The sequence below is a fragment of the Melospiza georgiana genome, chromosome 6 (genome assembly GCF_028018845.1).
Source record: "Melospiza georgiana isolate bMelGeo1 chromosome 6, bMelGeo1.pri, whole genome shotgun sequence".
Lineage (NCBI taxonomy): Eukaryota > Metazoa > Chordata > Aves > Passeriformes > Passerellidae > Melospiza > Melospiza georgiana.
Genome location: NC_080435.1, coordinates 55,848,694 through 55,863,839, shown reverse-complemented (window position 1 = coordinate 55,863,839; position 15,146 = coordinate 55,848,694). Strand labels below are relative to the sequence as shown.

Genomic DNA, 15,146 nt, shown 5'->3' with positions numbered 1-15,146 from the left:
TGCCCACAGTGCAGGTGGGATGCCCCAGCCACAACAGCACCCATGGAGCAGCTTTGCCCTGCTCCCCATCCTGTTTGCTGCGCAGGACTGACACACAGACATCCAAACACTCCCAGACTCTTCAGGTTCCAGGGCAGCTGAGTTGAAAACTGGCCACAAAGTTAAGTCCCAGGTATTTATCTCTAGCAGCTAGCCTCAACACTTAGAAACAGGTAATCTCGAATTTCTTCAACCAACATTAATCGCTGTCTCTAATTTCTAAATGCCTTTAAAAATCTGCCCTTCCTATTGTGGGTGATCATTATACATGGCTAAAAAGTTAAGGTGGCCAGGAGTTTTTAAAAAATGTTTAAACACATGTAAGCAAACACTGTTAATGGAACTTTTAGGTTGAAATATATAGTTTCTAAAGATAAAATAGCAGAGCAATAATGATCTGTGTCTCTGATGTTTGCTTTAATGTCAGACAGCTTGTCATACAACATTGTATGCATTTCATTAACTCTGCAATGAGGTAATCACACCAAAAAATCAAACATCACACACTGACTGGTGGTTTTGCAGGTAGAGTCAACTATCAGAAATTCTCATGCCACCAGTGTGGATGCCACGAGGAAGTGATTTCTCTGACAAGGACAAAAAGAAGAGAGTTCCTTGATTTGCATGTGAACAAGATTCAAATTCATTTTTTTGTTTCTATTTTAAGTGCACATTTCAATTCACTTCAGGTCTAATCCCATTTACAGTCTTTCTGTCCCTGCACATCTTCCAGATTCACCGCATATTGGGAATTCCAGTCTCGCTCAAAAAGATCTTTCATCTGCTCCTGGACGGGTTGTTGCCTTCTTTGCAGGTTGGTTGAATCCTGTTTGATAATTAGTCCCACACCAGCTGTATCAGTGAAGTAGTTTTCTGACCAATTGGAGGTCCCTGTGCAATGGAAAAGCAGCTGATTAGAAAACATTCATTTCCCAGTGTTCTGTTTGATCTCTGGGCTTTGTTGATTTGCTCTATGACTGCAAATCTCATTAGGACCAACGAGGCAGCAAAAATCAGGTCACCTCCTTCTTATGCCAGACCTCAGGTTTTGAAAACTTGCTATTAACTGCAACCCTGAAGGTTCATAACCTTCTGATTCATTACAGCCTGTGACAGAATGCACAAATCCACTCATAAACATGGCAATAAAGTGCAATATTTGAGTAGTAAGAGAAGTAAAAGCCAGTGTTTGACATGGGTTTCAGTGTTTGAAGAAAAAAGTCTGTAATTTACTTAATTCTCTTAACTTGTTAAAGGAAAACAAAAGAAGAAACGACTCCTGATCAATAAACCCTCGGGAGCTGTTCTGAGCTTGACACGCAAAGCCCGCTTCTAAACCAGGGGCAAAGCTGGAAATCCAGCTGCAGACATTGTCTGGGGCTCTCTCCAAATCAGGCACTGTGAACAATGCACACTCTATCACTTACACACTTGCCCTTGTGATCGCCTTAGCCAGAAAAATCTGCCAATTCCAGAAGGTGCTTAGGCATGAAAACAAATCATCTGCATATCTGCCTTCAAGTATAAAACAGGTTATTAAAGTATTGAAGGCAACTGGAGCTGTGAACCCTCAGCCAGTTGGAAGATGAGGCTATTTGCTGGAGTGTATTGCTGGGAGGATGAGCTGGCTGAAGTGACAGAGCACTTTCACATCTCCTTTTTTGAAGGTTCCTAATAAAAGAATGAAATGTAAACACCATCCTGGCTTTCAGGAACGGCACACAGTTGACATTACTGTTTTCTCATTTCCTTTCCTAGAATTCTGTTCAACAAACAGCACATGGAATTAATTCCTCCCAGCAGTTTCCTCTTTATTAAAGCACTGTAATGTTATGGACTGGAGCACCAGCTATCCCTGTGTCACTGTGAGCACACAGGCTGTGAAATCCCCGCTGTGCTTGTCACAGGCTGTGCACTCAGCCTTGTCACACTCTGCTCCTGATGGTTCACAGTCACATGAAATAATCTCTTACTGAACTTGACCTACATTATTTTCTCCCCTTCATATCTGTTCTCCTTTACCTAGGACAGACTTTGCTTTATATGGCAAAATGAAGTGTTTTTGGTATTGCAGCTGGTCCTATCTCAGCCTCAGTCCAGTAGATCTGGGGATACTGGAAATGTTTGAATAATGGAATACATACCGATGTAGGCTACTTTATCAGTGACCATGTACTTGTTGTGATTCACTCTCCCATGAGGAATGTTTGTGTGATTGAGAACAGGAACAATGAAGAGTTTCTGGAGGTAGAGGAATAAAAATTTTAACACAATACTAGAGTGAAGAACAGACATCATGATTGGACAGTGCATGTTTTCTATAGTTTCAAAGAATGGAAGAGTGTGGGAAGAACAAAAGAGAACATACTGCACTCTGTTATTGAATAGACCATAGAAGAGGTCTTACTCCTATCCAAGAAAACTAGCAAATAATTCTTCCACAATACATAAAACTGGATAAGCAATTAAGATCAGATACAGAAAATGTTCGCCTCACAATGTTCCATTAGTGACACAGCTATTATCATTACAGGGCAGACAATTAAATGCAGTTTTAAGCAGCTGTTTAATAGATTGCATTTACCACTGATTGCTGCTCTTATTTTGTGTGAGAATGGGCTGATCACAGACACAAGGGGTACTGTAGGCAACTATAATGCCTAACTTTTTCTGTTAACTCTTACCAAAATCTACATTTTCCTTTCTATTTTTTTTTTTTTTTTCTGAAACCCACTCCTCCTTCTGTGGTATTTCTCTGTTGTGATTACTGCATCAAGTTGGGAGCATCCACACCATCCCCACTCCACCTGATGCGTTCCAGCCTAATGCCAATGGCCTGTGCGCAATATTTAGTGTTCAATAACAGATCTATCTGTATAGGCACACAGTAGAGCTCTCAGTTTAAAAAAAATGGTATCAATTAGACCAACTTGACCATGCAGGAAAAGGTCTCTGAGAGGAGCACTAAGTTATCATATAAACTGTTATTGTCACAGTGCTCAGCAAATGCAGCTGCCTGGATAATGTCTCAAGTGCCACAGCCAGGCACATACCTGATATCACTAGTAGCTTGAAATAGCTGCTTCCTCAAAGATTATATATTCGGCCTTATTTTCACAAAAACGGGAAGCAGTCACTGCAAAACCAGACAACCAGCTTCTCTAGAAGCTAACATTTGTACGCACAAACAGCAGCTCGTTCTCAGAAACCAGTGTGGGGCCATATCCTCCAGCTGCCTGTCCAAAATCAGGGTTTTGTTTCATACCACGTCGATGCTGATGTGGGCGTGTGGGTTGTCGAGGGCACGCAGGGACCTGAGGTAGTGGAGCATGGCTGGGTCGGTGTAGGCCCAGCAGCTGACCAGGAGCCGGACCCGCACTCGGTGGTTGAAAGCTGCACGTCTCAGGGCGTTGTCAATGGCTGGCCAGTACCTGCAGAAAAGGAGGTAAAAAGGGATGTTTTTTAAAAAACAGTTCACTAGAAAGCTGTGAAGTTAAACTGAGACTAGGAGTGATGATGCACAGATGGGATTTTTGATCTCTAGTAAGTGAAGCACTCATGGCTTCCCTGGAGGTACAAACGAGGTTTCTGCCTTCTACCAAGTCTGTTCTTTTCACAGAACGTGTTTTGAGACCTCCAGACCCTGCCAAATTGGGGTGAAATTCATCCAAAAGTTTAAAGCTTGGTAAAGTGCACCTACACAGATACACACACAGCATGGTGCCACCATCCTTATCTCCTTAGGAAACTGAAGGTAACAATAGCAACTCCAGGGTAAAGCCAGTTCATACAGCAGAGTAAAAGGGCAGTGCAGAGCCCAGAGCAAAGTCTAAGAACCATTTTGCAGAATATGGCTTTTTCAGACCCCTGGAGACTGTTTCCAGTGTCTGCAGTGGTCCTGTGCCATCAGCCAGCATAGGCAGACTCCATCCCTCCCTGTTCTCCTTGTGTGTGCCCAAGGTAATAGACACAGCTGTGCCCTGAACGTGGGAAAATCCATTTTCCTGACACTTGTGTTGGCTGTAGCTGTGGGGAACATCTTTAACATCCTTCACCCAGCTGCACAACACTAAGAGCTGGACAATGTGCATCCCAGGGCTGGTAACTCCAAACACCCACGTGGCATTTTCACTGCACAGATCCTAACAAATGCTGCACAGAGGGAGAGGGGCATATTTAGTACAGATTGGAGGGCTGATAACAGAGAGAGATCCAGCATTTGCTCACAGTCCCATGAGCAATGATGAATTAATTTGCCTAACTTAATCCTTTTGGTCTTATGTACAAAGGCCTGAATTCTCTGATCCTCCCCTGTGCATCGTCCTATCGCAATCAATGGCCTGGCCACGTGCTCTGAGGCTCAGGCTTGACTTACAGAACCTGAAAAGCTTGGAAAATCATGCTATTTGAAATGCAATTTTTGAATGGTTTCAATTTTTAAAATATATCAGTTTCTAGTTGATTAACACTCAGGCATTAGACAGCAGCTTTGTTTCCTCTGCCTCAGCTGCTGGAGGAACCTAACCTGAACTAATCAGCTTCAATTCATGGCACTACAGCTGGTTGCTGTGGAGATAGCCCGAGGCCCTGTGCCACTTTCCCTGGGCCTTTCAAACCCTTGTTTGCATCTGATCAGCCCAAGATGTCACAAACTGTGGATTAAGCCTTCAGATGAAGAATAAGGAGTATTAATGCACTCAGTCCTAAGGGGGAAAAGAGACTTTCTGGGAACTTACTCCCAGAAAGATGAGTGGGTTCTCAGAAGATGAGAAACCCAGAGACTCAATGGTATTACATATAAACTGCTAAATCCTCTGAGATGCTGGATTTATTAAAGATATCGTCCAAGTAGAGGCTAGTCTCGATTTTGTTTCTTGGACAGTAGAATTATCTGCATCTCTCTGTTATGCTAAAATCTTCCCCTAACACACCTATGCCTCAGCTGAACAACAGAGGCTTTACAGAGTGGTGGCAGAGGGACATGATGCATGATATCATTCTGGCTGAATGGCAGCCTAGAGCTTACCCTATTCAACAAGACATCTTGTACATAATTCTTTCACTTGAACTTCTTTCTCAGATCATTTAGCTGGTTGGAATGGAAAACTCAGAAAAGTTGTAAGCAGATAATTCAGAGCACTTGGTTGCACATAAACGTCCCAATTCAAGCATATCTAAGAGGATTTTGGAGTCTTAGTGCTGCTGTGTAACTTTCTGTGCTGCTCAGGTTTGGTTCTGTGCAGAGCCTGCACAGTTCTGCTGAGCCTTGGGCAGTCTCTGGACCAGGGCAGTGGTTCAGGCTCAAGGCCAGGCTGGATGGGGCTTTGAGCAGCCTGGTCTAGTGGAAAGGGTCCCTGCCCATGGCACAGGAGGGGAGGAATGAGATGTTCTGTAGCCCAAACCATTCTATGATTCTGTGATTACTCCAGATCACCATTATCACCTTATCTCTGGAGCTGCTGCTGGAACTTAGATGGAATTGTTAAAAACAAAACAAAAACCCCAAACAGCAACCAAAAAAACCCCCTCAACAACAGCAACGATAAAACACCAACCCCCAAACAAACAAAAAACCCAGAAGTTTCTTTAGAGACTGTTTCAGCTCTCACTGCAAAGGTCAGGAGAGTCAAGAACCACCCTCTATACTATTGGTCAAGTGCATCAAGCAAGAAATAGAGCAGGAAGTCAAGACTCTTCACAAGTAAAGGACAGCAAGAAAGAAAAACGGGAGCAAGAAAGGAGAGCACAGCAATGTTTTCTCTGAAAAATCTGATGTCAGATAAATTTCTGGTGTTCCCTTTCCTCTCTCAATTCATAAAGCTGCTGTGTTGAATTTTGGAGGACACTGGACCTGACTGTCCCTAGTGTGACATGACACAGCTTTTCTGCTGTGCGTAGAGCACAGGAGGCTGCTCCAGAGCACCAGCAAAGCACACAGGTGTTGGCAATCATCCTTCCTGCAGCATCAGGACTGGAATCACAGAATCCTGGAATTGTCAGGTTCTGGAAAAGACCTTTAAGGTCATCAAGTCCAACTCTCAGCCCAGCAGCAGCACCATGTTCACCACTAAACCATGTACTCAAGTGCCATAGCCACAGAATTTTTAAACACTTCCAGGGATGGTGGCTCCACTACTTCCCTGGGTAGTCTGTTCCGATATCTGACAACCCTTTCTGTGAATTTCTTTTTCCTAATATCCAATCTAAACCTCCCCTGGCACAACTTGAGGCTGTTTCCTCTCACCCTGTCCCTTGGTACGTGGGAGGCACAGTCTATGAATGCAGAGCAAAGCCTCTCTCCATTCTGAATATTTTCATTGCAGAAGGAGGGGAATAATATGTATTTTTTTTTTCTTTAAATAGTACAAGTAGCTGGTTTGCTCAGGATTGAAATTGTACCTTTTTGGTTGAATAAAACGGCTGGTAGGGAAATATTCCATAACAGAAACATAGACAAACTCCTGTGCCTGGCTGATGATACTGAGTATAGCATGGAGGTCACGGGTGCGACCTTCTGGGCAAAATGCTGGAGGAGAAGCCTGGGAAAAAAAAAAAAGAAAATATGTAGATCAGTGATTTTTTTTTTTTTTTTAATCTCAGACTCCTTTGTGTTTAGATCTGTCTACTTTTCACTAAAATATCGCGAAGCACTTGAGATGGATCACCATCTTTCCTCATGCCTTCCATATCTGGCTGGGTCAGATATTTATTGATGTATTGAGCCTACAGGTGATTAAAAGAGACCTGCACACTGTTCCTGCCATACAATTTGACAGCTTCTGCTGGGTTTATCCCTATCCTTTGAACATCCCAGGGAAACCTAAGGAACAAATTATTATCCACCTGGAACACAAGCAGGACTGCTGAAGAAACTTTCCTGCTCAATCCTTAAACACTTTACAATCTGTCGTGTTATTTTCAAACATACTTACAGAAAAATAGGTTTTTGTCAAGATTCCATTAAATTCTACTTCCAGAGGATTATGCTTGTTAATGTGGGTTGAGTAATTAAGAGGCCAAGGGTCTGGGATGGTAGCATTAGGATATCCAACATCCCAGTAGGTACTAAATGTTTTCCAGAGGTCTTGGGCCAAGCAGCTGCAATTATACATCACAGCACCAAGCTCCTTCACCTGCAAAGAGAGCAAGCTGTGTCACAGCCCCAGAAGGAGCCACCTCCAGGGGTTTCTGTAGCGGGATAGAATATAAGAAAATAAAGGTAGTACAGAAAGTAATCTTACTCCTAAAGAGCTGCAACTGGGCTAATTATTAAAGATTAGGAGCAGGCCTGATTTTAACAGGCCACAGCTGTAGCAAATAAGAAGAAGAGTGCTATAAAAGAATGGGTTTGTTGGTTGAGGGGGGAACTGGAGTCAGCTGGCTGCTGTGAGAAGAAGGAAGAGTTGGTGCTTAGAGGAGCTGTCCACGAGAAACACCAAGGAGGTACAAAGCTCTTGCATTAAGAGGACAACAATATGGAACCTTTGCAATGTAATGACAACAGGTTTCTTTGCTGTTTCTTCTGCTCTTACAATATTTTACATCATTATGATTTTTCTCTATCTGCTAGGATGTGAGTTTTCCCTCAGACTTCTGAATATAGAGCAGCAGATGTTACCTGAGATAAAGATCTCCAGTCCATGTTTGCGCTACCAATATATACGTGTTTCATGTCTACTATCCAGAATTTGCTATGCAACACTCCTCCTGTCAAATGTCCAAAATCAATCTTTTTCACATGAGCCCCTGAAGAAAGAGAGGGGAAAAAAGAGTTTAATACAGCATAGAGATGGTTCCTCAACAGCCAGAACACATCTGCATGTCTGGCTCTTGCAGGCAGTAACAACTACCAAAATTCACAAGCACTCATTTCTGGGAATCCAGTAACTTGAAAAAACAATATGCAAAATGTGAACTTTCAGAAAATCCTAAAGAGCACAGAAAAAAAGCATGAACTAGCTAGCAGATGGTGCTTGTCCTGTGAACCCATGTAAGCACTACATCAGAACAGGCCTTGGAAACCAGGTTTCCCACAGATGCCTTTTTGCAATACAGCAGCTGTGAGTGGATCACTGAAGGGAAATAATTACCTTTTTCCTCTAAAAGCTCAAGGTCCCTTGATTTTGTAGCCAGAGTGGGTGAGCTTGCTGCAATATACAAAGAGACATTCTGTGCAAGTAACCTCTCAAACCTCTGCAGAATATCTTCACCCTGTGTAGGGGGACACAGTATGGGTAATGTAGAATGTAATCTTATCCCCCAATGAGTTGCAGCTAGAACCCATTACTAAAGATTAGGAGCAGACCTGATGATAACAGGCAACACCTGTAGCCAATAAGAACAAGTGGCATAAAAGAGTGAATTGGTGGGAAGAGGGGGGAGAGAAGCCAGAGGACTCAGATGGCTGCTGCAAGGACCAAGAACAGTCAGTGCTTAGAGGACATGCCTGCAAGAAGCATCGAGGTATGAAACTCTGGTGCTATGGAATCCTTGCATCATAATGATAAAAGAACTCATGATATGTAAGACAACATATAATGATAATAGAACTGTCATAATGTATATGACAACAACCCTGTGCGGTGAATTGTTATTTTTTATATTTTGTTACAGAAGGTGCAGTAAGAGATATGCAAGGACAATGTTACTAATGGGTACTTCCTTTGAAGAACCCCAGCACGAGGAAGGTCAGAAATTTCACTTATTTCAGCCTAACTTGACTAAAGGAGGAAAGTTGGAGTCTTGCTTAAAAAAAAAGCATGGAAAACCTTCCTGGATGTGCAGGAGGAGTTAAGCAATGTCTGGGAGACAGACCACATAGCCAGTCTGTCTGTCCTCTACCACATGGACATGAGGAAAAACAACCACAGACATGCTTGCTGCTGATTTTACCTTACCTGCTTGGAAGAGGAGTCATTGACACCAATATCCTTCCCAGTGAGAGACCAGTAGTAAGAAGCCACATACACTTTTTCCTGGGCTAGATCAAGCAGTTTTGTCCAGGCTTGGTACAAGGGTTTGGCTGCAGTGCTGTTTATCTCGAAGGGTAAGTCATATGGAACATTTTCCACAAGTTCAAAGCTGCAATGGCAATTTTGTGTTGTGAAGCAAGTGACTGTGACCCCAGCAGGACACCAAGGACCTGTCAGGCTGCACATTTGGCCATGCTGGGTGCCAGCCTCCACAGCAAACAAGAGAAGCTGGACAAACAGGCTGGCAGTGCTCCCTACCCCTTGTTTTTGTAGCCAGGTTTATATTGCTGTACAGTGACCTCCCAAATTCAGCAGAATAGTTTCTCAGTAGCCATTCTGAGATTTTCATTTTACCCTGCCTAAGATGTGGAGAAAATCAAGCCCCCCATAGCTGGATGTTGCTAGGGTACCCTCTTCACCCTCTCCCAGCACAGACATTCCCTGCCCCTCCAGCCTCTGAGAAAAGCTGCTCTGCCAGCTGGTGACACTGCTGCCACAAAAGGAGGGTGGGCAGAGGAGGAATGGAGCTGGCATGAACGTTACAGGCACATAACTGGGAGCAGAGCTGTGACATTGCCCCTCACAGCAGGCAGCTGCCAATTACCCAGTGCGTAAACAGCACCCCCAAATTAGCACTCCTCCCAAATTAGTGGTGCTTCATCACTTATGATACAGTGAGAAGAGAATAAAACCCATGCTGATATTATCAGTACTGTAGCTATTTCTCCCTCTGGTGATGACTTCTCCACGTGCCATCTACCTGACTCACCTGCAGGAGTCATTGCATCTGTTGGTGGCTTCTGGGATGTCCCCATAGAGTCCTTCTTCTTCTGGGAGATCTCTGTACAGTCCTTCCTCCTCCACATTTCTGTAAATGCTGACAATTGCCGCTTTTTCTCCGTTACCATCAGCTGTGCTGTCCATGCTTAGGAAGTAAAAAGCCACCAGGACCAGACCAAGAGTCAGAATTGCCCCCAAGATTTGAAACTGGAACAGAACCCAAAGAGGAGAAGATTTAAGTGATCACCAAGGCATTGATGCACCAGCCCATGGATGACTACCTGTGCAGGTGAATAAATCACAATCTTGGAATGGGAGATCTGCTTGCAGCTACTCTGGACAATGTTCTCAGGTGCAGCACTGAAAGTGAGGAACCGTTCAAGGTCTGCTTGGACAGGGCCCTGAGCAGCCTGATCTAATTGAAGATGGCCCTTCTTCTCTGCAGGGGATTTGGATTAGATGACCTTTAAAAGGTCACTTTAAACTCAAATGAGGTGCAGTGAGAAGGACCAGAAGTTGCCAAAATTTTACACATTGAAACCCCAAAATCGGGGAATAAAGGTAAACAAAGAGACAGGAGAATAAATTAAGGAAATAAAATGCTAAAAAAACAAAAGAGAAAATTCTGAAACTAAGTGAAAACAATAAAAGGCAATGGGATGACACAATGTGCAGGGAAATGGACCAAAGCTTGCCCAGTTGATCCTCATTGAAATGGCAAGATTTCATTCCCTTCCTAAAATTTCATGGAATCTTGAAATCAGAGAATCAAGTGGAACAAACACTCTGGAGAGGAGATATGATCAAATACAGTGCAATTAGGGGGAAAAAAAATTTGGAATGGTGTTGGTTTATGTTTAGTTCCATTTTCTAGTTCAATTTTTTTGTGCCAACATATCAATCCCTTGGTTTTTTCCAAAATTTTGTGATTAATTTGACATTGATCAGCTTTATTTTAGCACAGGACTAATGGATGTTCAACAAAATTTCTACCAAAATCAAAATAAGGAAATTTCTAACACAAGATTAGCTGTGGCTAATCTAAGCCAAGCATTACCATAAAAAGGAAGTTTGTGTTGTCAGGGGAGAAAAAACAGTTCAGAAAGTATCAGCAGCAGAAAGACATTTTTGTGGTTTCTGAACACGTTCTGGTTTTGTCTTAAACCTCCCTTAATTGAAACTACAAAAATCTAATTTATCCATGTGCACAGTATTCCCAAGTCATTTTAGTGTGGTGGGTTAGTTTCATTTCCCTTTTGCTGCGCTTTCAATTTTTATCCTGAATGTAGATGGAAAAAAAAAAAAAGGAGCCTGGCTACCTGGTAGCTTCAGCTCTGCAGTCCAGCCACTCACATGCTGAAAATTTTAGCACCAGGCTCTAAATGCTGCCCTGTACCGAGCAGGAAAAGACAACCAGGCACACATGCAGACCTGTTTCCCCCCAATAATTATCATGGCTGGCTCCCCATGGCAATTTGGGGGAGCTGGAACCATCCAGCAGCCTCTGATAGGCACCACGGAATTCAGAGCTGAGCTTCTGAGCCCCCAGGCAGGAGAATTGAGTCTGGGGGTGGTCCTGAGGCTGCAGCCATAAATCTGAGCTCCCAAAATGGCACATGGGGAAACCACACAGAAACCACTTGCCTCTGAAAGTTTCTGTTTCAGTTTCTGTGTGGATAAAGCTGCTTGCTTTTAATCCTCTCTGCTTTTCTCAAAATCTACAGTGCTGACATAGATTTCAGGCATTGATTTGAATAAAATAATCATCTTTAGGCTATCTACTTAAATTTTTGCCCTCTGGCTTTTTCTCCACCCTACCACAAAAAAAAAAAAAAATCTCACCCACTTTTAACAGTTCCACATTTCATCACATGAACCTGTTAGTAAGACTTAGGTTTCAGAAGTTATTTCTAAGATAAGAAATCTATTTTGCAGTCACATCATGGCTGTCACTATGCTGCGCACTGTGATGTCCAGGTACTCCGGGCATCTGAATAAATGAATACATGAATAAACACTGTGCCAGAGGTGGAAGTGAGGCTGTTTGTATGAGTGTGGTTTCCTTGTCCTGAGCCAGACAGAGCTGCAGGATTTATCTCCACATTGCTCCCTCTGGGCAAGGTTTGATCAGTCTACCGGATAAATCAATGAGGGTTTTGTCACTCACTTGTTTACAAATGGGATTGAAACCTACACAGTTTTCTAAAATGGCCAATAAAATAATTCTCAACCTGTAATTTCTTTTCAGAAATGTCAGCACAATCTGAGCCCTTGTAAGGAAATGTGGTGCATCCCAATAATTACCGTTTTGACGTCTTTTTGATTGTTCACGCCTAATTTCATGTTGGAGGACTCATCAAACATCAGGGATGTTTTTAATGCTGTTTTCACAATCTGAAAAACAGAAATGTATGCAAGGGGAAAAATAAAGCTTTATGACAACATTTGTGTACAGCCAATTACAGACAAAAAGTGCGGGTTAGTGCCACTGCTTTACACAGTGCTCCGAGATTTGAGCATGGATCTGTGCATCATCCTCCTGTATTATGGCTCTTGAGTGACATTAACAGATTCCAAAGTGACAGAGAGACATGTCCCCACTGTTTTCCCCCAGTGCTCTCTACAGACAAAAATCCCTGCAGTAATTAATGTGTAAACAGCTGCATCACTGCCTCTTGCAGCCATCCTTCAACACCCACTTTTGTCCTGTTGCAAGAGAACATGTTTGCCAACAAGCAGTAATTAAATGCAGAAGCAGTGGGTGATGGTGTGCAGAGCATCAGCCTCATCCTGCATGTGACTCTGTCAGGCTTCTGCTCTCTTCCTCTGCCTGTTGTCTTCAATGCCAGCATCTCTTCCAGAAGTGACTCTGTTAAGGGGACAGGGACCTGGCTGAAATACAAACTCTCCTGTTGCAGTCATCACTCTAGAAAATAAGTTATCTTCTTTTCTTTCTCAGGCAGTATTTCTCCAATCTTTTGTTACCACCAGCAGAGGCAACCATAAGAGCAAATACCAAAATATGCCAATATGACAGCAGATGGCCAGACAGGGGGAGCTGGCACTTTTTTTAGCTGCCTATTTTACCTCCTCAAAAACTTGACACATGCCCAGTGGGTCATGAATCATCCCTGCATTGGCAGAGGTGAATTTACACAGCAGGAGCCTGATGACACTTTTCATTCTGAGAAGCAAGAAGCAGATCCTGGGGTGGAGCAGATCTCAGAAGGTTCCACCAGATGACACCTCCACCTGTCCAGTCCCTGCATGCCTGTTCTGACCCCCGAGCCCCTGGGTTTTTGTGGCCTGGAGGATGAACCTGCTGCAGCAGTTCTGGGTGTGGAGCTGCTCTGTGTGTGGCCACACTCAAACAAGGTTTATGTAGGAAGGATCCTGCCAGGCTTGTCCCATCCATCTTGCCATATGTCACAGCTGTTGTCACCTGAACTGGGTGGGCCCACAGTGTCTGCCCTCCCCCAGCAGCAAAGCAGCATGGCCACACACATTCCCTGCTGCTTCCAGCTCCTGCCCACCCCTCCTTTCTGTATGGATGCCGTGGCTGCATGGAGCAGGCAGGGGTTGGACACAGCCCCAAAGGCTTCCTCAAGTCACTGGAACTGGTGGGGCTGAACCAAAGAGGTGGAGGATGGACAGGAAGACAAGGGAGGAGGGTCTGAAACAGACTTGGGGAATGCAGAGAGGGATGTGGAAAGGGAGAGCCACAGGAGAGAATGACAAAGATGGAAAAGGTGGGGAAGGAAGAAAAGGTACAAACACTCCTGCTTAAAAGCATCCTGGAGCTGCATAGAAGAAAGCCCTGCTTCCATTTCAGGACCTGCTTGTTGTTATCAGCTACAATCACTGTAGCAGGGCCCACTTCCCAAAGCAGTTTTACTCACACTTTTCACTGTCACTTCCTTTTGCTGCCCCAGGCTCAGCTGCAAGCTCTTCCACTAGAAATAGTTACAAATGCTGGCAGGTAAACATCCACTCTCCCAGCCTTGGAGAAATGGAGTGGCTGCCAGCAGTGAAGGACAGTTGGCACTTCCCACAGCTCTGAAATCCCAGTTCATGCTTTCAGCACAGAATAAAGACCCACTGTCTTACCCCAAAGAGGTGACAGCCCAAACAGATGGGGGATACAACCCCACACAGAGAAAGGTGTGACAGCAACACACATGAGAGGAAGTGGTCACATTGCAACCCAGAAATCTTAGTGGGTGGAGAGGGAAGAGAAGCAAGAGTGAAGATGTGAAAGAGCTGGGTAGAAAGTGAGGCAGAGGTATTTTAAAGGAGGAGAAGAAAAGTATCTGACAAACAGCAGCAGCCCTTCAGGCTGGGCCAGGAGAGCCCACTGAGGCTGCAGGTCACACTGCACAGCTTGTGGCTTTGGCACAGCTGTCCCAATTAGCTGGGCTTGCCAGGAACAAGCACCAGGAGTGCTTCTCATCACAGGACTGGAGCTGAGAGGTGTAGAGGTGTCCCTCTGGCTCCCTTGTCCCTCTGGCTCCCGAAGCCCCATGTGGTGACCCAGGCAGTGTCTTGGTAGGAAACTGCAGGTGTCAGTGCTATGAGAGCCACGTGATGGCCTCAGATGGATGGAGCTTACCAGAAACAACTTGTTTCACTTCTCTTTTTCAGCAACAATTACAAAATGTCTTCCAAAAGCAGCGTTTTTCTTAAAATACGAAGGTGAACAGATTTTGTATGTGCTGTGACAGAATCATCTACCATTCTGTTCAAACAAAGCACTTCCTGATGTTTTTGACTAGTGATGGGTTGAAGTCCCACCTGCTGTACAGAAGTTGTGAGAACTCCTCTAAAACAGTTTAATTTTCAAGAAGGGAAACATCACAGAAACAACCAGAATTCTTAAGAATAATATTGTAGCTAGTCACCAGTTAATTACGGCTCCCTCAAAGTTTTCAGGGCTCTACCAGCTGCCAGTTTCAATGACTGAATGAAGTTCATCTAAGAGCAATAAATATAAGCGCTATTAGCATTGCTGCACAGGCTGGGGCACCAGCTGATGCCACTCTGCTGAGTACCCACAGGACACTGCTGTTTGTAACATTAAGGTTGCTTTGTCTTTGCCTCTGAAATACCTCTTGGAACTTTTCTCCACCAGCCAGAAATTCTGTCAGACTTTGAATTCCAAACAGAACAATGTGATTTTTCACTGTACCAAATCCTCCCCGGGAGCTGTCTGAAGTTCCTCAGATGAACAAGATGCATTCATCTCTCCATGGCCACCCCCCAGCTCCCTCAAGATGAAGACAAAGGCACTTACCATCCTGGAAGGTCTCCTCCTGTGTGGATGTCCCCCTGAATTCTGATGTTACTCCCAGCCTTGTG

The 15,146-nt window shown here is 44.0% G+C and overlaps 1 protein-coding gene across 1 annotated transcript; it reads right to left on the bottom strand.

The window, feature by feature from the left end:
- Positions 1 to 443: 443 nt before the first annotated feature.
- On the bottom strand, positions 444 to 15,146 carry PLD4 (phospholipase D family member 4). Its single transcript, XM_058026427.1, has 11 exons — positions 15,082 to 15,146; positions 12,096 to 12,185; positions 9,781 to 9,998; positions 8,937 to 9,120; positions 8,130 to 8,250; positions 7,658 to 7,785; positions 6,972 to 7,172; positions 6,439 to 6,578; positions 3,305 to 3,470; positions 2,184 to 2,280; positions 444 to 930 (listed from the first exon to the last, which is right to left on the bottom strand). Exons 1-11 carry the CDS (start codon positions 15,082 to 15,084, stop codon positions 731 to 733), a joined length of 1,548 nt encoding a protein of 515 aa, XP_057882410.1. The 5' UTR covers positions 15,085 to 15,146; the 3' UTR covers positions 444 to 730.

What these genes read in the sequence shown, in the direction of transcription:
- PLD4 (XM_058026427.1), bottom strand. An exon ending in ATGACTCCTCTTCCAAGCAG is followed by an intron (nt 8,251 to 8,936) that starts GTAAGGTAAAAT and finishes CCCCCTACACAG; the next exon opens with GGTGAAGATATTCTGCAGAG. An exon ending in ACTGGAGATCTTTATCTCAG is followed by an intron (nt 7,173 to 7,657) that starts GTAACATCTGCT and finishes CTCTCTTTGCAG; the next exon opens with GTGAAGGAGCTTGGTGCTGT.